At 49.9% G+C, this 25,614-nt stretch overlaps 1 protein-coding gene across 1 annotated transcript in view; it reads left to right on the top strand.

Moving 5' to 3' along the window:
- Positions 1 to 1,365: 1,365 nt before the first annotated feature.
- CWF19L2 (CWF19 like cell cycle control factor 2) overlaps positions 1,366 to 25,614 on the top strand; it is a 1,282,529-nt gene continuing 1,258,280 nt past the window's right edge. Inside the window, exon 1 of the mRNA XM_078657031.1 lies at positions 1,366 to 1,952. Coding sequence (XP_078513157.1) covers positions 1,860 to 1,952 — 93 coding nt within the window. The 5' untranslated portion in view covers positions 1,366 to 1,859. The remainder of the gene's footprint in view (positions 1,953 to 25,614) is intronic.

The following is a 25,614-nucleotide window of genomic DNA, read 5'->3' as shown; positions in this document are numbered from 1 at the left end:
AAAAGTGTGGCATCGGGGGAAGAGGCAAGATGGCGCAGATAATGTTCACCAAACTGTACTAATTTTCAACATCCTCTCCTAGGAAAAGGCCCAAATACTGACAAATGACCCAACAATATGGTGAGGCCTTTGATTTTCTGAATAGCTAGTAGAGTAATAACGTGGCCTCGCAGGAGGAGCAAAAGCCAGGAATTTAATTAGGAGGCGTGTTCGGAAAATATAATAAATCTTCGAGAGCCAGAACAAGGGCTAATATATAGCAAATAACGTCAGATCTGCATTTGGGATCCTGATTTACCAACGATAGGTGAGTCATCTGAGTTTCTAGGACTAACAAAGGCAAAAAACTGTATTTTGGTGCAGATTTCACACGAAACACACACCATTTTTCTAGAAGCACTACAGACTTTCACAATGAATACCTACTCGCACTATATTACACATGTTCAGCCCTAATCCCTTAAGTGTCCCTTCTGCGACAGGCTACCTGTGCGCACATATCAGGATGAGCTTGGTGGTAGTCACACTTGCTCAGCCCGCACACAAGTTTGTTCGCGTGCAGCCAATCCAGAGCTTCTTACGCCAGCTGTCAAGTAGCAGACCTTGTTTTAAAAGGCAGGCACTATCGGCTACCACTTTCAATCCGTTTTAACAGGGTTTACAGTGAGTGAGACAGTTAGTGAGAAGCACACATTAAAAGTCAAAAAACTCCAAGGGGCTAACTGGTTCCAACCCCATTTACCTACAGAGCGATAACACACACATGCGTCACCAGAATTCAAGCACGTTAACATGAAATTTGCATTCAATGTAGTAAAAGTTGAATATATAAACAGAAAAACGTTTTGATTACAAAGAGCCCGACAGACAAATATTTTTATTAAACGGGGAATTATCAGAGTTTGTCGATTATAAAAATGCTATTTCACAGTGTGTTAACCTTCACGTAAGAGTTAAAATAGTCTGTTTTGCTTTTCTTGAAATGCCTAGGGCATTCATGTAAAAGGAAACTACCTAAAAAGATGAGGTTATCTGTCAGCAGCAATCTGTCATTTCCTTTCTATAACCATACCAATGAACCAGTATCCGACGAGACGCAGCATCAATAGTGAGGTACGTGTATACTAAAGACTCCGGTGTTACGGGTGCGTCTTTCTAGTAACCCCGTACCCACAGACGGCTACCACGACCACTCTGAGCAGCCACTCTGTGCCCAAAAGAGCCGGCTCACATGTGGCTGGGCCATGCCTTCCCGAGTTGTGGGAGGTCGTTTCCTGTGTCGCAGAAAGGGGCGGTTCATTTTCTAACCAATCGAAGGCGGGCTGTAAAGTAGAGCCACTCAAAAAGCGTCCTGTACCGCCCCTTAGCCTGTCAATCAGTTTGAACCCAATTTGCTAATTTCCTTTCGTAGTCCTCCTAACCTACACCTATGTTGGTTAGAGGAAATACTGATGTTTGGGAGCTTTACGAACAACGTCTGGAACCACAGACGCACACCATAAAAGCACGGGTTTGTTGTTGCTAAGGCAGCATTACATACCCGTACGGCTCTACGATGCAAGTCAATGGTAAAAGGCGGCGTCTTGAACACATCTAAACATCTGTTTACACATAGGTTCCACAATGTACAGCACATTATGCTAGTGACAGCTGCTTCCGGTAACGAACACCAGTGGATATCTCTCTGGCTCGAACCCTGCTCACTTTGTTACCATTGTTGTCTGTTAATCAAATCCAAGGAGAATCATGTACCAGCAGAAAAGCGGTTGTGCCGTGAGTAAGTGGAACTGTAATTGTGACTAGTTCTAGGCGAGTGAGTGCCCGTCACGTGACTCTGCCTCGTCGATCCCTGCACAAACATGGCGGCTTTCGGAGCGAGGTTTGAAAGTGAAAAGAGTATTGAGGAGAAGAAGGAGGCCAGGCGCAGCGCGAGAGAGAGTGAGCTGCAGAGGGTAAGTAACTTACAGTTCCAGAGCAGCTTAGTAATCAATGCGGTGGAGGTCCAAAGGAAGAGGAATTCAATAAAGCAAGGTTTCGGTGTGCCTAAATATGGCAAGCAGTGTTCAGCTTGTGTTAGCTGTTTTCATTCTGCGTATTGTGAGCCACCTTGTATCCCTTGCTTATGAAAGAGGGAAGACAGGATACGGGTCACTTATCCACGTTTCCCAGGCCCGTACACGACTGGCTGCGTCAAACGAAGTGAACTTGGAGTTTTGTTTATTCCAAGAAAAACTGGGACTACAAGTCCCAGAATTCAAAGGCAAAAACACTGGCCTGGAGCAGCTCATCGTGCATGGACCTGCGAAACTTGGCAGCTATGCTTACAGTTGCAGGCTCTATGCTTGTGTAAAGTTTTTATTACACAAATGCAGATATGTAGTACCCCCGGCATTGCTGTCAAGTTTTCAGACTGCTTAGATGTGACAAAATGTTTTGAGTGTACTTGCGTGTGACACTTCGTTGCCTCAGGTGTAATACATCGAGTGACTCTACAGCGAATAGCGTCAAGTAATTAGGTCTTGTGCACATACCGAACATGGGCTTTGTACGAGTGGCTGTCTGATCAGCAACGAATCAGTCGCTCTATATACACTGTATTATAAATAACGATAGGATTGAATTCAATTTTACATCTTCAGAAATAGGTGTTTCACACGTTAATATTTCTCAATGTAATTAAATTGTCGTTAGAGAAAACATTTGGACCTACCAACATTACTGTGTCACACTCTTTCTGGGAAGTTAGTTTTTCATTCAAATCTTGGTCCCAGTCAAGACCCCCTGCTTTCAACACAAGGAGTAGTAACTCTTGACTGCTGCCTTTGAAGAAGCGTTATGCCACGGCAAGTAAGAGTGGTGCCAAACGTTACCCTGTCCCCATAATTGTGGTATCATACGCCAGTAGTGGCATTTTAGCTGCCAGCATAATGTATTATGGGACTTGTAGTTGGATATTATGTATGGGCAGTTGGCATATACTCGCTGAAACTCCATTGCACTATTTTCAGCCTACATAATATGTGTTACTAAACTTTAATGCCAAGAAGCAGTTGAGGGGACTGTGGCAGCCTCTAAACACATTTTAAGAACAGCCCGATTTCACAGCTGCCTTATTGCCCACAATGGCCTCTTCTTCTATAAAGATCTTGTGCTTTTTATACACAATCAAATGAGCAATTAATCTGTGTTTGCTAGGTTTGCAGTCCTGCCAAGTGTCACGCACCAGGCGTGATGCTAACGCATTTCAGTGTGGTGTTCCCGCATCATCGCACTGAAATGCTTTGTCACGCATTTTGCCCACTCTGCTCTGTGATGCACTGAAACTGGCTTAACGCCAGGGTGCTAGTGCGCGGTGCCTGACTCAGGTGGTCAGGCCCGGACTGGCCGTTGCGGGCACCGGCAATCCCCCGGTGCGCCGCAAGGGTGGGGGTCGGTTTTGGGCCCTGGGGGCCGTATTTGTTATAGGGCCGTTTTTGCAGCATAGCTGCAAAATCGGCCCTGTAACAAAATCGTCCGAATACCGCCCCCGGCAAAGAGCTCGGTCGCACCCCCAGGGGGCCGGCCAAGCACTTTGCCAGGGCCGGTTTTGGTTCTCAGTCTGGCCCTGCAGGTGGTGGTGTCTCTGACCTGTGTGCGCTGGTGGGGGGGGGGGGGGCTCAGAGCTGCTCTGCTGAGTGCACTACTCTACCTCCTGTCCCGCAGACTCCAGGAGTAATTGACATCGGAGCACGCCCGTGCCGCGTGCCCACATTGAAATAATGCTTCATGCTTGTTGTGCTACACTGTTGCAAAACTAAAACTGTGCAGGCAGAGTGCTGGCTCTTGATACCCGCCGTGGCGCTGTCGACATCATGATTAATGAGAGACAATCATGATGTCTCAGACACCCTGCTGCTGCCCAATTAAATTTCCGGGACCCGGCGCTGCCCTCTCAGAGAATTAAATAAAACAATTTTTTAACTTGCTGTGTGTGGTGCCTGGCGCCCAAACCTCACGTCCTGTTAGTTAACAGGAAGCAAGTCAGTGAAGCTCGTGAAGATTGCGCGGTGTTGGGACTCAGTGTCGCACACCAATGTTAGGGTGTAAAGGGGTTTGTTATACACTTATATTGTAACATGTTCGTGCTTACTATAGTGTTTCCAGGCAGCGCGGCAGGCATGAGGCGAGGCCTGTGGCTGCAGCATGGTTGGGCCGGTGCGCTGCAGCATTTGCCGCGGGGAGACCAGGTCCGTTTCTAGGGGATTTGCCGCCATAGGTGAGAATTGAAAAATGCCGCCCCTCCCCCTCTCCCTTAATTTGCTATTTTTTTTTGCTGTTTGATTTCAAATTAAAAAAATGTTTCCGCCTTTTGCCGCCCTAGGCGGCCGCCTAGTCTTGCCTATTGGTAGAAACGGCCCTGGGGGAGACTCAGCTGCAGACTTGTGCACACTGCCGCAGCCTGGCATGATCCTGATGTGTGTCGCGCCGGCCGCCGTCCTATGAGAGGCTGTAGACGCAGCGCAAACGGCTCTGTTTTAGTTACTGTATTCTGTCAATATATGTTAGCCCTAACAAGTATTTTTTTCCTATTATATATTGTATTTCTGTGGAATGTGCAATAGTAAAACTGAACTGCATTTATTTGTTTTGAGTCAGAGTTATATATGTAGGAGAGTAGGGTCTGCTATCCTATGGTCACCCCATTTTTTGCTTCTTGCAAAAGTTTTCGACTTAATGTGGCTGTGGGCCTGCTAATCAGACCCACAGCCCTGCTGTTCTCTCTCTAAATTTCACATAATGTACTTTAGGTACATCACCAATTGGGATTTGGGTCACTGTACAGTGTACTGTAGGTACCCAGGGCATAGGTGCACCCAAGGCCTACAAGGGGCTGCAGCATATCTTTTGCCACCCCTGGCTGGCCATCCAAACTGACACAACTGGCTGATCACTCAGCTGGGGCAAGGTCGTGTAATCACCCCTTGCTTAGATATAGTATACCTATGTCTAACCTTATATCTGGACACATATACACCTATAAGTCACTCCTATGGCAGGCCTTAACAATCCTGAAGGCAGAGTGCTTGGTTTTATGTGAGATGCTGCTCTAGCATGAGCTGAGCCTGTCTGCAGCTTTCTGAACCATGTCCTTATAGCTGTTCCAGGATATTGCCATACCATATACTCTTAAGTGCATTATGAACCTCACAGTTAAATGCTATCTTTGGTTTGGCTTTATCAAAACATGTCGTGTAAGGTGTCATACGCTTTGGAATACTACCCCCTCGCCAATTCTGGCGACGGGGCTAGCATTCCACCCTTCTAGAGGGAGAAGACATGTTACTTTCCTTAATCCCGGTTAAAGTTAACCAGAGCCTCAGCATCACAAAATGGATGCTGCTGCTACAGACACAAGTCTGACTTCCTGCTGCTGGGAGTCCTTCTAGCGAGGGAGGCTCGGACAATAGGTTTCCTGTCACAGGGAGGTGCTAGCACCACCCCAGACAGGAGATAGTGGATTGGGGCAGGGGGGGCTGAATGAAAGGAGACACTGCCTCGGGCACACAAGGTGTCCCATGCATAGGCCAGTTCAAACCGGTGCTGGGGCACTCCAGCCCGAAACTGGACAAAGGGAAAGGGGTGTAACCACCCCCTTCCTGGGTCCTACCCATAGGAGGGACCTAGCAGGTAATCCAGCCCCTAGATTTGGTATATAGGTAGGAGCTGTGTTCTTAGACTTTAGATAATCCTGACTGAAACTCTGATGCGAAACTCTGGACCCTTCGACATCCTACTCAACGTAGAAGACTGAAGAATCTCCCTTGTGGTCAAGAAGTAACCACCCTGTGCAAGCAGGCACCATCAAGCGCTCAGCGGTTTGCTTTGTCGTTGCTCCCGCCGGAGCTTGAACGCAGAGCCTGACAAGACCCGGACTTCCAGACTTCCTTCGACCCGATCCACAGCAAAGCTGAGACCCGTGGAGGGGACGGGAGACGTGGGACCGGCCATCTTGGAAAGCCAGCGAATTGCTTTCCGTGCAAACTTCTGAGGCACCCTCGAAGTTGTGCATTGGGGATTGAGAAGCCCCAGCCCCGAGCACCAACTGCACCAAAGATCACCTCTCCACACTCACCGAGTGCTGCGTGGGGCCCTTTTGCATTTTCCTGCTCGACGCGTCTGTCCGGTCACTTGCCCGTTGGCTAGTGGCCTCTGCGACGACGAAACTTTGAATTTTCAACGCTGGTCTCGCGGCTCGAGGTGGGTCGGGACTCTGACCCTTTGGGAGCCCGGAGGAGCCGTTTGTCCATCTGGGGACTGTTTGCTGCTGTCTGCCCCCGTTTGCTGTGTCCGGGGATTCGGCGGGTGCGGCGGCCGGGGACTGCGAGTACCAGCATTCCCTCTGACCATCAACAGCTGGTACTCTTCCCCAGCCGGCCCCGCCTCCTGCCTGCTACTACCTCTTGCCGCCCCCGCTTCGCGGGTGCGACTCGCGGCTCAAGGTGGGTCGGGACTCTGACCCTTTGGGAGCCCGGAGGAGCCGTTTGTCCATCTGGGGACTGTTTGCTGCTGTCTGCCCCCGTTTGCTGTGTCCGGGGATTCGGCGGGTGCGGCGGCCGGGGACTGCGAGTACCAGCATTCCCTCTGACCATCAACAGCTGGTACTCTTCCCCAGCCGGCCCCGCCTACCTGCCTAATAAATACACTCCTTGTTTCTGTCCCGCGGGACGCACGCGGGACGAAGCGCGGGGCTAAGGCCGGGACAAGGGCGGGACCATCTAAGGCCATCATAGGCCAGAGGAGGCCGGGACGGGCCACCCCCCCTGGCCGTGCATTTAAAATAGGTAAGACATCTTGTGTTAAGTCATTCCAAGTCCCTGTAGGTGCCTGCTGCTACTCACAACATGTCTCCTAAGGGGGCCCCGAAAATTCCTACTGGGACTAGGGACCTGGCCAAGGGGACGATGGTCCATTACTTAATCAAGACAACACCGTCTACTGTCCAACAACCTGTAAGAATAGCACGAGATCGATTGTCTACTGACTGTTCCTATAGTGACATCACTCCCCCTCAGTCTGCCGTCGCATCACCAAACCTATCATTCCTGGAGGAACTTAATAGTTTATGCAAATCCAAGTACGCGGCCGTTAAGTCGACATCTGAGCACACTAATGCCTCCTTTTGTCCTATAGTCATCACAAGCCCCCACCCCGGTTCTTCATCCTCACCCTATGGAAACCTCTTGGGTACTCCCCTCTGCCCACCTGAAACAGGTAACACGAACCCCATAATATTCTTCCAGGACCCTTCTGGTGAAAGAAATCGACCAGCGGACACACATACAGGCACCCAAGTTATGGACAAAAAATTGCTTGCACCACCAATCTCACTAACACTCTTGGCTCAGATACAATCTATGTTTAACGCCGCATTACACCCTTTAATAGAAAGAATGAATGATCTTGGGGAAAGGATCACGGCAATAGAGGAAATGACCAGGACAAACTCGCTACTCCTAAAAAACATGGCAGACCCTAATCAATCACAACCTTTGAGCGACATTGTAAAGCCTTTACCAACTCCACAAAGTAGTGTTCTTCAACTCCGACGGGCAACACCAGGTATGCTAACTCAATCCAGCGAGAAAGCTCCCACCAAAATAAAACCTACACACAGCTGTTCCTTTAAATCGGGGCTGAACAAAGTAACCACACCTTCTAAAGGGCCACTCCCCAAGAAAAGGAACACGCAAAGAAAAACAAATCACATCCATTTACCACCGGAGGCTGCCCCGTTTGTGGGTGTCCTTTCTGGGGTGCCTGAACTCATAAAGGGAAAAACTGAAAGTGAACAGGAGCTGAGAAATAAGGCACTATTTTGGCTAACAAAGAATAGACCCCTACCCCCTGACATGGACGGTAGAATACAATGTGTCAGAAGGGTGGGATGGTTGGGTCCGCTTCGAAAAGAGAGATCCGGTGATCTGGTGCTGATAAAGTTCATAAACAGCAATGTTGTCCCTTACCTCCAGTCTTGGAAACCACAGATAGGAGATGGACCTATACACACCTGGGGCTTATCTGATTTTTATCCCAGAGAATCACTTTACCCCCATACAGGACCATCGAAGAGACTATCTTTTGGGTGGGCCAAAATTGCTCCGGGGTGAGGGGTTTTCAATATCCAGACTCTGATGTGATATACTATTGATTTGATTTGATACCTGACGTTTCTTAAAGATTTTATTTTATGTTATAAGGTCATTTACTCTGATATGATTTGAAATGTAATTGTGCATATATTTTGTAATGTGCTTTTATGATTTTATACTTGAAAATCGAATAAAGCTAAAGTTACTTACTTACTTACTTACAACGCTGGTCTGGTTGCTTCAGACTGGCCCTTGCTCCCCTGAAAAGGAGCAGCCGGTCAGACCTTGCTGGTCTGATCCAGAAGCCATCTTCGATTCCTTCGTGGGTTGCATTTGCCAAGGCCTGTTGACTCCGAATCGAGATCTGACACCGCCAACAGCGAGAGCCTTCGTGGGACAGTCCGTATCCAGCTCCTGGTCGTCGTCGACACCTCCTGGTCCACGTGGCTGCAGAGACAAGCTTCACGACATCACCTGATTGCTTCCCGACATCGCCTGGTTCCTTCTTGGTCACTTTCTAGTGACCCGGACTCTGTCCCCTCTGCTTTCAGGTACTCTTCATCCTTGATCCACCCTTGGATCCAACCGGACTCTTCTCTCCTGCTCGCCTGCAGTATCTTTTCTCCAAGGCTCCATAGAACTCCACGACGAAACCCGACACACTTTTACACCTATGCACTGGCTTCCTGTGGGTGAGGTAACGCGAGTACTGCGGTGCTCCTGTAGAGATTTACACTCCTAGTGTCCTAGTTTCAAGTGGTTAAGTTCTAGTCCAGTCGGAAGACTCCCAAACCTTTAACTTTCTAACTTTACGCACCCATTGACTTCTATGTGTGCACGCGTGTGCATTTAGACACTGCACCCGCATCCCGTGGGCCTCCTGCTCCCTAACTATTGTTAGTCCAGTGTAGCCCCAGCGATTCCCAAGGCCCTAGGCCTTACCATTGTTCGTGACGTGGTACTTATACCACTATTTTAGTATATGTTTTAACAGGCCACCAGGGCCTATCCATATTGTGCAACTTATTGTATGTTATATTAAGTTCCTTGTTATACGCTTGTGCTTCTGTGCTCCTAAAGAGTACAGGGGATTGATTTAGAAATAAATACATATATATTTTGAATATATAACCTGTGTGGTGTCCTTTCATTTGGTATTAAAAGGATTGCATATGGTATAACAGCTGGCTTCACATGCTCTCTTGAGTTTAGCCTAAGACTGCTTTTGTCCATGCTACCCCAAAGATAGCTGGTCTATAAGGTTGACTTTACAACCATCATCATAAGGGTTGTTTGGACTGGTGCAAGGTGCTCACTAGAATAGTGAACATCATATACCAGGCCAACTTCTTACATTACAGTCCTTAATAGCAGATATATTCACGAAGCAGGCTGATGCAGAATAGAAAGTCATTCCAAATTGTCTCACTGATTAAGCTTCCAAGGGCAGCGAGAGAGACGGGATGTTCTTTAATCTCTCTCCCATCTCCCTCATAATAACTAAACATTTTGTGGGGTACCCCCGACGGCCGGCCCTCCACACTGTTCCTTTCTTATCTCCCCCTCCATATTTGCGACTCGACTGCAGTTGGTGTGCTGCCTCCGGTCCCATCTCAGGTGGGCTCCCGGGATCCCTCATGCCTTTGTTCGGGCCGTATGAGAAGGCACCAGGAGGCCAGGTAATGAAAAGCGCTGCAAAGTCAAGCAGGCCTCACTGCTTCGTTAGCAGCCGCCTTTCAGAGGCATGCGTATCAGAGAGAAGTCTATTCAGAGGCAATAATTAGGCATCGGAAGCCCACTTCCCTCTAGAGAGCGCCCGTCGGCCTCTGGCGCAGCTCCCCCAACCCACACCCTTGGCCTCTGTTTCAGATTTGTTTTGTTTTATTATATATTTTTAATTTGCATCCATTTCCCGCCATTGTTTGGCCAGCAGATAAGTGGAGCTCTTTTCTTTCTTACATCATTTTAATGGTTTCTTATAATTTTCTTTACTAATGATAACTGTCTTTCCGTCCACGGAAACCTCCGTCCCTGTCGTGCACGCAAGAGATCGTGGTGTGCGCATGACAGACCCAGACACTGCACAGCACGCAGAGATATGGCTCAGCGACGAGCGCCTGGTGGCCGGTTCACCGCCCACCGCGCCGTCACCCGTGGCTAGCAGAGTGTAGAGGAGTTGAAGAACTTAGAAGACAACACAGTAAGTACTAGTAGAACTTTACTAGTAACGCTTGTCTGTCTGAGGCAGCCTGCAGTGCTCAGACAGTGCTCTCTACTAGTCTGAGAGTCTGACAGTCTGTGTGTGTATAACTTGTCATGGTGTCGTGTGACGGGTGTCTCTACTCTTAATGTCACATAGAGCTCAGCCTCAGCTGCACGCACGGCACTGACTGACTCTCACATTTGAGACATTCTCAGAGGCCCCTGAGTCCTCATCATCCTCTCCAGATTTTTCAGGCAGAAGCTGGTCAGGGGGCGTACTAGGGTTAGTGCCATTCCATTTCTGGTGCTCTGCAGCAGCTTCAAGAACTTCTTGGTGTTTCTTGTTGCTCAAATGGCTGTAATTTCTGATATTTAGAATTTTCCCTAGTCTTTGTTGCATGATTTTTTTTTTTCACAACAAGTTTATTGACAAAGATGAGCATATGTAACAAGACGGACCCCCACAATCGGGAAGGCACCATCAGACATTCCGATACAATCAAGAAAATAGAATTGAGTATTCAGTCAACAATCATTGCAGCACAAGGTCATAAGAAACGATCATCTCTGTCTTTATCACTAAATTATCCACTCATCCCCAACTCCCGGATCCCTCCCCTGAATCCCACCCTAACCCTATGCATGTGTGTATGGACGGTGTCGATGAAAATTCGCAAAGTGGTAAGTGTGTGTGTGGGGGGGGGGAACGGGGCCGTCCGGCCACAGGGAGTTAAAGATCTTCCTCTGGTTCCACTGGGGGGTCCAGCAACAGGCCCCTGTAGTCCGCCCATCTCTTCCATACCTTAAAGTGCTTACGGGGGCACCCTCGGGCCTCAAAGATCGGTCGTTCCAGACCCATGCAGAAGTCTATGCCAGCCTTCCACGCACTCAGGGGGGGGGGTCTCACATCCTTCCATACTCGGGCTAGGTCTCTCTTGGCCACCACCAGCCCCAGGAGGAGCAGGTGTCTCTTGTACATATTGCCACCAACCCCCTCTAGAATATGTAGCAGACCCAGACGGTGGGTACGAGGGAGGGTCCATCCCAACACTTCCGACAAGCAGTCCCATACACCTCTCCAGAAGCCAACTAATCTAGGACACGACCACAACGTGTGGAGCAACGTACCCCTCTCCAGCCCGCATCTCAGACAGTCCGGGGACTCTATCAGTCCCGCCTTCCACAAACGCTCGCGGGTATAGTAGGCTCTGTGCAGGATTTTGAATTGGATTAATCGGAATCGGACGGCAATGGCCGCACCCCTCGGGGATACCAAGGCCTCACGCCAATCATCCTCATCCAGCTGACCCACGTCCATCTCCCAGGCCGCCTTCAGTGGAAGGAGGGTGGAGGAGCAATGGATGACCATTGTCTGGTAAATGCGTGAAACTTTTTTATCTCCCAGATCGCCCATGAATACCTTAGCTTCAATCGGGCTGAAGTCAGGAAGGGAGTCAATGCCGGTGAGACTGGGCAGCAGCGCATGCCGGAATTGCAAATATCGAAAAAATTGAGATTGGGGCATGTCAAACTCGGTGCGAAGGGCCTGAAAGGATTTGAGGGCTGTGCCAGACATCACTTGGCCTAATTGCGAAATACCAATTGCGTCCCAGCCATCAAAACCTGATAGCTTAGACAGTTCCGGTAGTAAGCCGTTACGCCACAAGGGCGTCTCCGCGGTCAGTCTGCCCCACCAGCCCATGCGTCGCAGGGCCTGCCGCCACACTGCAAAGACCAGTTGTGTAACCCTCGGCAGAGATCGACGCAACCGGGGTGAATAGAGGATGGTGTGGAGCGAGTTGTCGCCCATCAAGGCACGTTCCAGGGCGTAGGCTGGGTCTTCGCCATTGCTATACCACCAGTCGTTTAGAATGAGGAGGTGTGCGGCTTGATAGTAGGACTGCAGATCCGACGTGGCCAAGCCCCCACCGTAGGTGGACAAAAAGCACGTACGTAGCGCAACCCTGGCGGCCCCTCCGGCCCACAGGAAGCGGCCCAGCAGAGAATTGACCTGTCGAAACCACTGAGGTGGGACAGGATATGGGTGGTTCTGTAGCTGATACAAGAGGCGTGGTAGCGCCACCATCTTAAAAATGGCAGAGCGGCCAAAGATGGACAGGGGCATCCGAGACCAAGTCTTAACGTCCGACTGTACCCTCTCCCAGACTGGTATGAGATTATGATCCCAAGCAGTGGCTGCCGAGGTCGATAGAAATACGCCGAGATATTTCAGCCCGGTCGTAGCCACCCGCAGCCCTGAGGCCCAGGGGTCCGCCAAGGCGCCCCCTCCTAGCACCCACAATGTGGATTTATGAAGGTTCAGATATAGGCCCGAGGCCTCCCCAAATTGTTGCATCACCTCCAGGACACGCGGGCCCGAGTGCTGCAAGTCGGTAAGGAAAAAGAGGACGTCATCCGCATACAGGGCTATTTTGTCAGACAGAGTGGCAGTCCATTGAAAGCCCTGTATCAGCGCATCCTGGCGCACTCTGGCAGCTAGGGGCTCCATGGCCAGTGCGAACAGGTAGGGGGAAAGAGGGCAACCCTGTCTGGTCCCGCGGCCGATATGGAACGTTTCGGACACAGCCCCGGCGACCCGCACCGAGGCCGTGATGTCGGTGTAGAGGAGCCGGACGTATGACAGAAAGACCGGGCCCAAGTTAAGGCCGCGCAGCAAGGCAAACAGGTACGACCAGCTGACAGAGTCAAAGGCCTTGTTAATGTCGGCCAGCAACAGCGCCGCCCGGTCCCCCAGAGTCTCAACCGCGTCAATCGCTGCCTGAGCGCGACGGATATTATGTCGCGTTGCCCTGTGTGGCATGAAACCTGCCTGATCAGGATGGACCAGGTCGGTGATAAGAGGAGCTAGGCGGTTCGCCAGGGCCTTGGCCAAAATCTTGGCCTCCACATTAATCAAAGAGATGGGCCTATATGAGTCATGACTGTCTGGGGGTCTGCCCGGCTTCAGGAAGACCACTATTTCGGCATGTCGCCAATCTGGGGGCAACACCCCTCTGGTACGCGCCGCTTCCAGCGCCCGGCGATAATAAGATCCAAGCTGAACATGGAATTTCTTGAAAAATTCGCTAGGATAGCCATTTGGGCCGGGGGCCTTGCCAGTGTTAAGTTGCCCCAAAGCATCTCCCAACTCCTCAGCTGTGAGGGGAGCATCCAGGGCCGTCTTAGTCTCATCAGATATCGGCACGGGCGGCAGCTCCTCAAGGAATCGGGCCAAGTCGCCATCCGACAACCGGTCACGCGGGGCATACTGGGTGGAGTAGTACATGGCAAAACTCGTAGCCAATTCATGTGGATCGGTCATAACCTCCCCACCACCATTCGTGAGACCGGGCAGTAGGAGGGGTTGAAAGTGTTGTTGGCACAATCTATGCAGCATGGAGCAGGACTTGTCCCCCCATTGATATATCCTACTTCTGGTGGCCAGCCACGCCTGCTTGGCCTCATCCATCAGGAGGGACCCGTAGGTTTGCTGTGCTTGTAGAAGCAGGCGTAGCCCGATGACATCACCACCCTCACGACTTTCTCGCTCCAGAGCCGTTACCCGTACAGCCGCCTCTGCAACCTGCTCTCGACGCTTCCGACGGGCCGCCGAGCACCATGCAATATCTGCTCCCCGTACGGTAGGCTTCATGGCCTCCCACACCATCCCCACATCAGCGCCCTCCACTAGATTTTCCCGCCAGAAATGGTCAATCGTTTCACGTAAATGGTTAGCATATGTCGGCTGAAGGAGATGCCACGAGGACATCCTCCATCGAAACGGCTGTCTTTTCCGAAGGAGTTCCAGTCCAATCGAGACGGGGGAATGGTCGGACAGGCCCCTCGGTAAGATGTCCGCGCTCTTCACCCTGCACAAATAGTCCCGAGGCACAAACACACAGTCGAGCCTCGAAAAGGAGCCGTGTACAGCCGAGACATAAGTATAGTCCCGGGCCGTGGGGTGCATATGTCGCCACACATCAACCCAGCCCAACCCCTCACTCATTGCACGCAGTCTGGAGGGCGAAGGGGAGGGGGGCGGGAGCTCAGATCCCCCTAGGCGCCTCTGGCGATCCACGCTTACATTCATCACATCATTCCAATCACCCCCAATCACTGCTAAGGGTCCCGAGATGTCCTCCCATACAGCAAACAGCCTCTCGGCTAAGGCCCACTGGAGTGGGGGGGGGGCGTAAACACTGCCAAACACCACCGACTCCGCACCCACCCTGCCCTTAATAAACAGGTAACGACCCTGAGGATCTACCCACTGCTTCTCGTGGATATAAGCCACCCTGCGGTGAATCAATATGGCGACTCCCCTGGACCCCCTGGAGAACCCGGCATGGAAGACCTGATGATATCCAAATCTCTGTAGGCCCAGAGCCTTTGTACCCATCATGTGTGTTTCTTGAAGTAAAAGGACATCTGCAGCTTCATTCTTCCCCCAGCGTAACACAGCCCCACGTTTGATTTTATCTAAAAGCCCCCTGACATTCCACGTAATCACTCGTATAGTATCTACAGGAAGTCTACGAACCGGTTCAGCCATGGTCCATTAAGATCCAACACCCGAGCCCTCCACTCCCGCGCCACCCACCACACGTCATATGGAACATCGTTGCAACACACACATGCATAGCCCTGTCAACCCCAAGGACAACGGTCCCCAACCCCACGGTCCCGCAACCCCAAACAGTCCCCGTCCCCAACTCAGCGGCCCTAACCCCGACCGCCCTCATCCCGCCACCCCCAACCCTATACCTCAAAGAACCTTGAAGTACCTGTCGCGGCATGGGTGGTCCCGAGACCAGAACATAGGGCCCGGGCCCACCCATACCAATGGATCCCAACATTCCCAAACGGAACAAGAAGCTTACTCCCCCTCCCACAGAGTCTCTCTCTCTAGAGGGAGAGTGGTAGCCACCATCACGCAGTCCCCGACCCCCCACCCCACAGCCCCATTCTCAATTAGAGGACAGACAAAGTACTGCCCCATGGCGGCAACAGTGCCGGGCAGTCATCAAGGCCCAGACGACTCGATGAGTCCAACCAGAAGTCACAGCCGTGACAGTAGAGATGGAAAGGCAGGGCCTTGGAATGTTTTAGTGGTCTGTCCCAGATTGTTCGGAGTCTTCGGTCCTGCCACTGGTCTGTGTGCCATCAACCGAGGCCGCACGTCTGCGCGATTTGGATCGCTTGGTTCGGCCCCTCCTCCTCGACGTCCGGTCTTGCTGAGCCCGTGGTGAGCCCTCTGGAGAGCCCGGATTGAGCCCCGGTTGCGAGTTCGGTCTAACCCGCACCGTTTCATCCGTCCATTTGAAGAGGTCTTCCGGCGTATCAAAAAACAATGTCCGCGATTGAAAAATCACCCTCAGGCGTGCCGGATACAACAGGGAATATTGGAGCTTAAGACCCCTCAATTTTGCCTTGGCGGCCATGAAGGAATGACGCTGCTGTTGCACCATTTTGGTATAGTCAGGGAAAATCATTATCTTATGATTTTCATAGAGGAGGGCGTCCCTGATTCTAGCTTCCCTCAACACAGCATCTCTGTCATGGTAATTTAGTAGTCTGGCGATCACCGCCCTAGGCCGCTCGCCCTCAGGTGGCCTTTGCGTCAGGGCGCGATGAGCTCTCTCGATGATGAAGCAAGTGGACAGCGTCCCTGGGGGCATCCACGATTCCAGCCACTGTGTGAGGAAGAGCTCCATGTTGCCCTTCTCACAGCGCTCCGGAAAGCCAACAAAGCGGAGGTTGTTGCGGCGCGCCCGCCCTTCGGCATCTTCCACCCGGAGCGCCGTGATCCGCTGCGCTGATTCCATCGCCGCCATTCTCTTTTTAAGGGTAGTTACATCTTCCTCCACTACCGTTACCCTGGATTCGGTTTCTGTGATGCGCGCCACTGCGTTCCTCAGGTCTTGGCGTAATAGGGTTACATCCGCGCCCACCGCCCCGATCTTGGCGTCTAGCATGTCCCTCGAGTGAGTAATGGCCGCCATAAGGGCTGCATTGTCTGGCCCCCCTCCAGGCGGAGCACCCCCGGATGAGCCAGCGCCCCCACTGGGCCCGGTGAATTTGTCGATAGTCACTTGCTTGGCGGGGCCACCACCTCCCCTGGTCATGGCTGCGGAGGGCCAAAAAGCAAAAGGAAGAAAGAAAAAAAAAAAAAAAAAAAAAAAGGGGGGGGGGGGGCCCCTCACGATGGAAGGAGGCGCCGAGCCACGACCGCTCCTGCCAAGGTCTATGGAGGGCAAGGGAGGACAACGTCCGGCCCCGGGGCAGGTCTTGGCGGATCCGTCTCAAAGCGGCCCAATGACTCGGTCAGGACGCGGCCGGCCCCAGTGACCGCCAAGGAGCAGGGTCGCCTCCGAGCAGCAGCCCCCCCCAGAAGGGTGGACAATTATGGAGGGCAAGGGAGGACAGTGTCCGGCCCCGAGGCAGGTCCCGTTTGGTCCGTCTCGAAGCAACCCAATGACCTGGTCAGGACGTGGCCGGCCCCAGTGACCGCCAAGGAGCAGGGTCACCTCTGAGCAGCAGCCCCCCCCAGAAGGGTGGATAGTTATTGCGTATGTCGCGCCAGAGCGCTGGCGTCTCCCTCGGCCTGGGGGGGGGGGGGGGGCACTACTCACGGCTGCTGCCAGCTTCTCCACTGTCCGCCCACGTCGAGGGTCAATCACCGCCGTTCAGGAGTATCAGGGCGCCCGACCTCCGCCTCGTCTGCAGGACCCGGCCAGTACTGGACCGCGAGAACCGGGGCCCCGGTTGCGCCTGGGCCACCAGGCCTCTCCAGCCGATCTCGGTCGACCGCTGCCCCGGCTCCTCCTCCGTGTAGGTCTGGGCCCCGGCAGAGGGAGCACAGAGACTCTCCCGCGTTCCCAGCCCCTCGGGTCTCCGGGCGTCGCGGCCGTCACCAGGCCCGGCGATGCACCGCTCCCCGGCCGGGGAGCGCCAAAATCGAGGTCCCGGCTGCACCTCCGCCCACCAGGCCGCACTTTGCACCTCGGGGCTCCGTCCCGTTCCGGGACGCCGGACCTCCGCTGGGCACACCGGAGGAGTCCAGGTGTTCTCGGCAATCACCGCCCCGTTGTGGCTGTGGGTTCTGGGGTCGGGGACCAGGATATCAGGAAGGATTAATGGCGGGCCGGCGGGAGCTCTAACAAGCTGCGACCGCCATCTCCGCTTGCGTAGCCTTGTTGCATGATTTTTGCTTGCGAGAAAGTGTCACTCATAATTGTTGAAATGTCATTCATAATTTCACAAAAATTATGAAAATGTCACACATGGCAATCTGAAACCTTGGCAGCTATGGGTTTGATTATGTTATTTCTCTTAAAACTAGGCTGTTATGCAGTATGTTTCTTACGCTCGAGGTATGATCTTCAGTTACCCTAAGCAATTTCTCAGGGGTAACGTTGACTGGGTAACCAGTACTGCCACCACTACAGTCAGCCAGGAGGCGCACACAGCAATTATTCTTACCTGTGTATGTCCCAGTGTCAGTAGCACAATAGAGCACCAGCCTCATCAACAGAGAGTTTAACCCCTCTCTAATGCAGCCTCTTTTTCACTCACTATAGAGTATGTGGCACCTGCCATGTCAGTCCTTCGGTGACTGAAACAACGTTTCTGTTCAGCAGTTGTGTCAATGACAAACAAGACCCGGTCTGTGCCAGTTAGTGAATTGCACATGCATACTAACTCCAGATATTGTGAGGTTTCATGTTCCGAGTGGGTGGGCGTGGCACGCAGGATGATGTCTGTGCTGACACCAGTTCCAGGAAGGCTAGGTTAGCACGGGATAGATTAGAGAAGCTAAATTATAATTGGGGTCACTGTAATTGTGTGGCAGAGAAGGGCCAAATTATGTGGCAGGGCTGAGTAAATTATGCAGCAAGCACGGAAAAGTGATGCGGCATAAAGCGGCACATTTTATGAAAGTGATATTTAATTATGTTGTCATTAGTTCAAGCCTGGGCAGCGCATGCACTGCTCTGCGAGGCATGCTGTATTGAGGTAGGGACTTGAAGCTCCGCCCACACTCTGCCCACATTTTTTATTGGGTTGTGTCATTTCCACTGTAAACTGTTGTAGTCCCTCCTTAGTACCGCCTTGTCTCCTTTTGTAACCTCCCATAGCGACACACCCTGTTACGTGTGTTGTTGCTTGGTAGGCTTTAATTACAGACTCCAAGCACTATTTTCTCAAATAGCTTTGTCTAGACAGGTCACACTCTCTCCTAACAGTTAAAAAAATAATTATACCACACATTTGCAATGCAATAGGTTTGCATTTGCGAGAGTTTAAGCTATTGGCATTGTAAATGACAATCCTTTTTATGTATCTGTTTAAAAAACAAGACATGAATAAAAGGCATTGTCATTTACAATGCCAATAGCTCAAACTCTCATAAATGTGAGACATATTGCATTGCAAATGCTTGTTTTAACACTTAACACTGCCTGGGCATTGTTTGCACCTCATTAGTACAATTTTAACACCCAAATATAGTAATGATCAACAGAAATTTGTCCAGTGAAGCTTTGCAAAGGGCCTTCGACTGCTCTGCAACATGTGTGACACTGAGCTTTTATTAACTTTTGAACCATTTGAGCTGCAATGCTTTTGCTAAAATCTGCAGATTATGCACCAGATGACACATATGCAGAAGGACTGCCGGCTGGCTGCTTGACAGTTGATAATTTTGGGGGTCTCAAGCTTCCCTTCTTGTAGCCTATTTCCAGAAACCAAATGTTATTTAGGGTCTAAGTCTTTCAAGTTTATCTGGGGGGGGGGGCTTGGGGGTCTGCTTCCTTTTGAAGTACTCACTCCTCTGCCCACTCTTCCTCCAGAGGGCAGTCAGTCACATTAGGAGCGACTCCAAAGCTGATAGCACCACAACACACGCCATGGGAGTGCCTAGGAGTTCATACCTCAATGTTAGCCAAAGTGATATGTGTATCAAAAGGTTAGCCCTACTCTTTATGATTCCCTCATCAGCCACATCTCCGACCTGAGATGTGACCTCTCTCTAATTCAAAGAGCACTCTTTGAACTGTACTGGGGGAGCCTGGCCCTTCTTCTCTCCTGTGTGTCCCATTTAGCTGGCAGGAAAGGAATGCAGCAATCCACAAACCTGTCTAGCGGGTGATTCCTCTACCTCTGCTCCTCATGTTTCATCATGCAGCCCTGGATCTCCCAAAAGGGAACCCAGAGTCAGCCAAGTAGAGTACCACTTGCAGGCACACATACACCCAGCACATGCATAAAACACACACACACTGCACAGTACTGCATTTGTCTTATTTTGTACCATTCACAGGTACAGATCGGCCCAGGACATGTACACATAATACACACACTCTGCAGCACTACATCCTTAATGTACTCTACCACTCTCATGCACACATACACCCACCACATGCATATGACATACTCGCACAACACAGTACTGCATTATTCCTGTATTGTACTATTCGCAGGCACACATGCACCCAGCACATGTACATCACACATGCTTCACTGAACTACAACCGATATCGATGTAGTTTAGGGGTGACAAACACACTTCAGGTGACCTTTAAATGATTGAGATGTGTAAAAAGCATTGCTAAATGCTTTAGGTTTCGCTTATGTGATTAATAATAAGCTGTTTTTTGTTGTAGGTTGGTAAATAGTTGTGCCCTTGAGAAGTGAGAGTATTTCATAGCTTCAGTTGTGTGTCCTCTGTCTGTTTTTAGGAGGTGTGTGAACTAAAGTATCCCTGAGCTTTTGAATGAGAACACAGGTTGTTCAATCTCAAGTTTCCCCGAGTTCAGAATGCTCCAAAGTTTTTAGGTCGAGCTGCTGTCCAGCGAAGCATCTTTTGTCATCCACTTCCTGGGAATGTGAGACAGGGGATGGGCACGCGCAGGCGATTCCCCCATGTGGGAGTGCACGATCACCCACACGGCGTGCACATCTCCTGTCCTACATTACAAGGAAGTGGATAACACATACACACATGCGCGCGAAAACACACGCACGCATGCACACACAAGCAGGCACACACAGGCAGGCACACACACACGCACCCACACACACGCAGTCACACACGCAGTCACCCGCGCGCACACACACAGACACACACACGCAGACACAGACACAAACACACACACACACACACACACACACACACACACACACGCAGACACAGACACAAACACACACACACACACACAGCCCCACACACGCACACAGCCCCACACACGCACACAGCCACACAGCCACACACGCACACACATACCCAACCCCACTCACCGGGCTCTTTTGACGCTGCGCTGCTTCAGGCTCCGTCACATCACCTGGCACACGCGGAGCTCTCCCTCAGGCATGGGAGCCCCGTGTCAACACGGCTCCCGAACTTCCATTTTCGGGCCCGGGGGGAGAGGCCTAACCGGACAAGGCGGGTCTGATGGGCGGGGCCAGAGAAGGGGAGGCGGGCCTCTTACTTGCTGATAGGCGATGGCTGCGCTTATGTGAACACCCTCCGTTTTACGCCTCACGCCGTGCTGGTAAATGTCTATTGCATAATCATCCCCACTGCCGAAGCTGCCGCTAATTTGCAGCAAATTGCTGAAAGGAGGAGTCAGACTGGTCATGGCAGGAGGTGGACTCGTGGTGGCAAGGAATGAGTGTGGTGGCTGGAGATGGGTAAAAGATGGCGGGGGAGGGAATGGTGCGGGGCAGGAGATGAGCAGGGGCTGGGTGGCAGAAGGGTGGCACGCAATGGGCAGAGAGTGACAGACACGGATCTGTTGGTGGAGTCAGCTCACTGCCCCCCACCGCCCTCTGTCACCGCTGCGCGTGCCGGCCACATGATCTAATCTTCAGTCGCCGCTTCCTCTTATCTGTCACTGCCACCAATTCAAGGGAATTTAGACTAAAGTTGCCACGGAGGGAGGTTAACCCTTTCCAAGCCAGATGACGCCCCCGGAGCCCACGTGCCACTGGACCGCTCCCAACTTTACTCAGAGTTTCAAACTCTCATTAAAGTTCGCCAGAGCGCGAGCTGCAGGCAGCGGCACCCCCGGGTTGTCTGTCAGCCCCTGCAGCGGACAGACAGAGGACGTCTTGTCGTTTGCCCCCCACCCTCCAGAGTCAATACATCTTGATTCTTTGCTCAATTGTTTGGTATAACATACCTTTCCGTGGGCCAGTCGCTCTTTTTCTCCATTCCCTTGCATGCACAGATCTCTCCCCCATAGCACTTCCTTATCCTTGATTCCCTCTATCCTGTATAGCTTTCAGCTTCTCATGTATCTCTTTCCACCACCTTCTCCTGAAAACCGCAGAGTCCTCTATCGAGAGCACAGTGTCCTGGTGTCTTTGCAACACATCACTTTCTCTGTGGCTCGTCTAAACAAATTGGCGCGGCTAACATTAAAGCGCAAGCGCTGCATTAAGCGCTTTTACAAGCATTTGCAATGCAATAGGTCTCACATTCGCGAGAATTCAATCTACTGCCATTGTAAATGACAATGCCTTTTATTTATGTGTTTTTTAAAACCTAAATAAAAAGCATTGACATTTACAATGCCAATAGCTTAAACTGTTGCAAAAGCGAGACCTATTGCATTGCAAATGCTTGTTTCACTAGTTTTGCGACCATGTTAGAACTGGGACAGAAAGTTGTTACACATATTGTTCTGGGTGTCCATGTTTAGGTCTCGCCTGAACCAGCGCATGCGTTGCTCTGGCGAGACATTTAGTAAGCTGGTTTTCAAAGTGCTACCCACATGCTACAGGCTTTTTCCGGCCACCAGCTTGCTGTTACTCGCACAAGTGCGCATCCCGTGCACAGCTGGCATCTGGTTTCTTGCGTGCATACCCTTCCCACTCCCTCCTCGTCAGCTTCATGCCTCTGCATGCCGCACAATCACTTTCAGCAGTTTCACTTTCATCAGCTGCAAAACTAAAGGCATAGGGCCATATGTAGGTGGGCTAATACCGGTCGGTAACAGCCGAAAATCTGTAAATTTCCCGTTACCGACCGGTATTTAGCCATTTGGGATGTAGGAGGCTGGATTTAAGGATTTGGTAATTTACCGATTCGTTATTTTAAGGAATCAGTAAAATACCGATTCCTTAATTTAAGGAATCAGTAAATTACCGAATCCTTTAATCCTATTTAGGGAGCACTCAAGTGAGTGCATGTTTGGTTTAAGGATTTGTTATTTACCACCAACTACAAGTTGGTGGTAAATAGCGAATACCTTTTTAAAAAAGCAATTTTGGGCTTTTTTAAAAGTGCCATTTGGCAGTCATACATGCCCTTAGGGCATGTATGTGCGCCACATTTGCACACATGTACGATTCAGGGGTGCAACAGGGTGTCAATGTGACACCCTGCCACTCTTGAATATGCTACCCCTATTACAGATTCGGTATTTACCGAATCAGTAATCGTGAAGGGCTTCCCATTCAGGCCTCCAGGCCCATCGGAATGAATGGGAAGGTATTCCTTATTACCGATTCGGTAAATACCGAAGCGGTAATAACGAATATTACCAAATCGGTAAAATGTACTGATTTAAAAAAGTCTTTTTTTTTTTTACCTACATTCTATTTATCGATTCTTAAATACCGAATCTGTAAAATTCGGTATTTAGGAATCGGTAAATAAAAATTACCTACATCTAGCCCATAGAAAGAATATCTATTTCTTAGATGAATACTTTTGCTATAACGGCTCCTTACCTTCTCGTGTGCATCCCCTCCCCCTCGTCAACTTCATGCCGCGCGATCACTTTCAGCAGTTTCGTTTTCATCAGCTGCAAAACTAAAGACATAGAAAGAAACATCTATTTCTTAGATGAATATTTTTGCTATAACGGCGCATTACCTTTAACCATGTTAAAAATAAAGCGCTGGTGCCGTGAGCACATACTCTCGATTATACGTGAATGCACTGCACAACCCCATAAATATAGCACCAACCAAACTGCAAGTATGCGCATTATGAAGAACAAATTGCTGGACTTCCACGTGGTTTGAAAACTCGACAGGACCTATTATGCTTGTTTCAAAATATGTAGAGTGCGCGCATTTGGCAATTCTGTTTACGAGGTGCAAGGTATATTTCAAAATGCACGCGCTCTATATATTTTGAATCAACAAGCCCTTAATGTTTGGCTAAGAACGAAACCATATCTAAGCTGTAGACAAGGCTGACTTTTGTGTAAAAAATGATCCTCCTCACAAGTAAAACCATTTGTGTTTTTTGAAGATGATTAGGTAATATCTCTCTGTGCCAGTTGTTATTACAATACTTACAATGAAAAATGTAATAAAGGGCAGAAGTTCCATCTGGAACCTCATGTGTCAATGCAGGGTCTTCCGAACCATCATAGCTGTGATTTAGGAAACACCTCGACATAGTTTGTGTAAAGAGCGCTCTGTGACCCCCTCGGCATTCTCCTAAAAATACCGGTCACTGCACCCCCCCTCCTCAGCCTGGCTGCCATCTTCGCCCTCCTCCCTCTGACCCGGCTTTAACCAATTGTGTAGCGTCCACTCTCTTATGAGAGTTTGGTGCTCATACAAAATACATGGCTCAATGTCCATAACTAATTTACATTTTTATTTTTGCCGAAATCCATGAGAGTGCATGTTTTAGCAATCTAGCTCCCCATCTCACCTGTCCTTACTTGCACCCGCCTCCCACACAGAGGATGCTTCCACCCGCCCACTGCCCACATTTAGTCTGCGTCCTCCCACACAGAGGCCATTCCCACCCGCTGCCCCCGTCAGAGCACTTCAAAGGCTTGCATTTTCCAAAGGCGTAAAATAAATATTTAATTGAAGTCGCCTCACAGGGGTGAGACAAGATCGTGTGCATGTATATGTGCGGGTGCATGCCTCCATGCATGTGTGTCTGAGTGTGCACATTGAATATTTGTGTAAGTTAGCATAGTAGGTGTCATGGCTAATATGCAAAATGTTAGTGCTCCTCCTCCGTTTCTTCAAACTCCTGGGGATCCTCCGGTACCTTGGAGAACTTGGTACAGAGCTTTTACAAAGTATTTGGGAGCCATTGGTGGAAACAGGTATCGACCAGAACGCAAAAGGTTTCTATTAGAACACAACTTAGGATTTGAAGGTCAATCCATTTATGAACACCTTCCACCTTATGACATTACCAATGATCAAGAAGATCTATAGGTGCGATGAGCCGTGGATTCTGTCCTTGGTGTTCACCTTACCCTGTCGGTCCTTAGACAGATCTCTTTTCGTCTCTCCATATTGTCTCTTCTCCTATCCTCCCTTTCTCACCTCCCCTGCCCCCTCCACTACCTCTCTCTCTCTCCTTTCTCCCCTCTCCTAATTGTATTGCCTATTCTTTTTTTATGGGGGGTGATTCTCATGTAAAGCGCTCTGATACCTCCGGGTCTAGCCAGCGCTATATAAAACTCTTTAAATAAATAAAATAAAGAAGAATATGAATTAGCTATAAAAAAATTAGAGAAACAATTTGATGTCCAACCAAGTTTAATCGTTAATAGACATACATTTTTCACTAGAGAACAATTGCAACATGAGTCTATAGACGCGTATGTTGCTGTTACGTATGCTAGCTGCGGAATGTGAATTTGAGAATGTCACGGATCAACTTATACGTGATCAGATAGTAGTACGTTGTTGGGATAAGAAGGTACAACAAAAACCTCTTACCATGAGAAATCCAAATTTACTTGAAACAATTGATATAGTAAAAGGGATTGAGGTGTCACGTAAAGCACTGAAAGAACTTACTCGTAAAGATGCAAGTAGTGTATCTGTTGTTAATGATAAAACAGCCTTTAAACAAAACAAAAGTTTTAAACAATATCCCCAAAAAAAGAATACAAAGGTGGGTTCTTCTCACAGAAAAATATTTGTTTTAGGTGTGGTTATCCCAATCATGGACCCAATGGTCGTCCTTGTCCTGCAAAAAATGTGAAATGTAAATTGTGTAACAAGATTGGGCATTTTGCGAAAGTTTACCAGTCACCTAAAGATAAGTTCAATTCAGTTCCAGATGGGGATTGTGATGACAGTTCAGATGAGAAAGAAAGTTGTGTAAGGGGAATGAGAGATATGATTGTAGTCGTTCAAGATGATGAATCTGACTGTGTTGATCCTTACGAAGAAATTGAGGTTGATGGAAAGAATTTAAAACTCCTTATTGATTCTGGAGCAAGAATGACAATGGTGACAGATGAATTATTTGCTGAAGTCTGAGGAAGACCTGAGTTATTTCCTC

Source organism: Lissotriton helveticus, chromosome 8 (genome assembly GCF_964261635.1).
Source record: "Lissotriton helveticus chromosome 8, aLisHel1.1, whole genome shotgun sequence".
In the NCBI taxonomy this organism is placed as follows: domain Eukaryota; kingdom Metazoa; phylum Chordata; class Amphibia; order Caudata; family Salamandridae; genus Lissotriton; species Lissotriton helveticus.
Note: the sequence above shows the minus strand (reverse complement) of the source record. Positions and strands in the feature narration are given on the sequence as shown.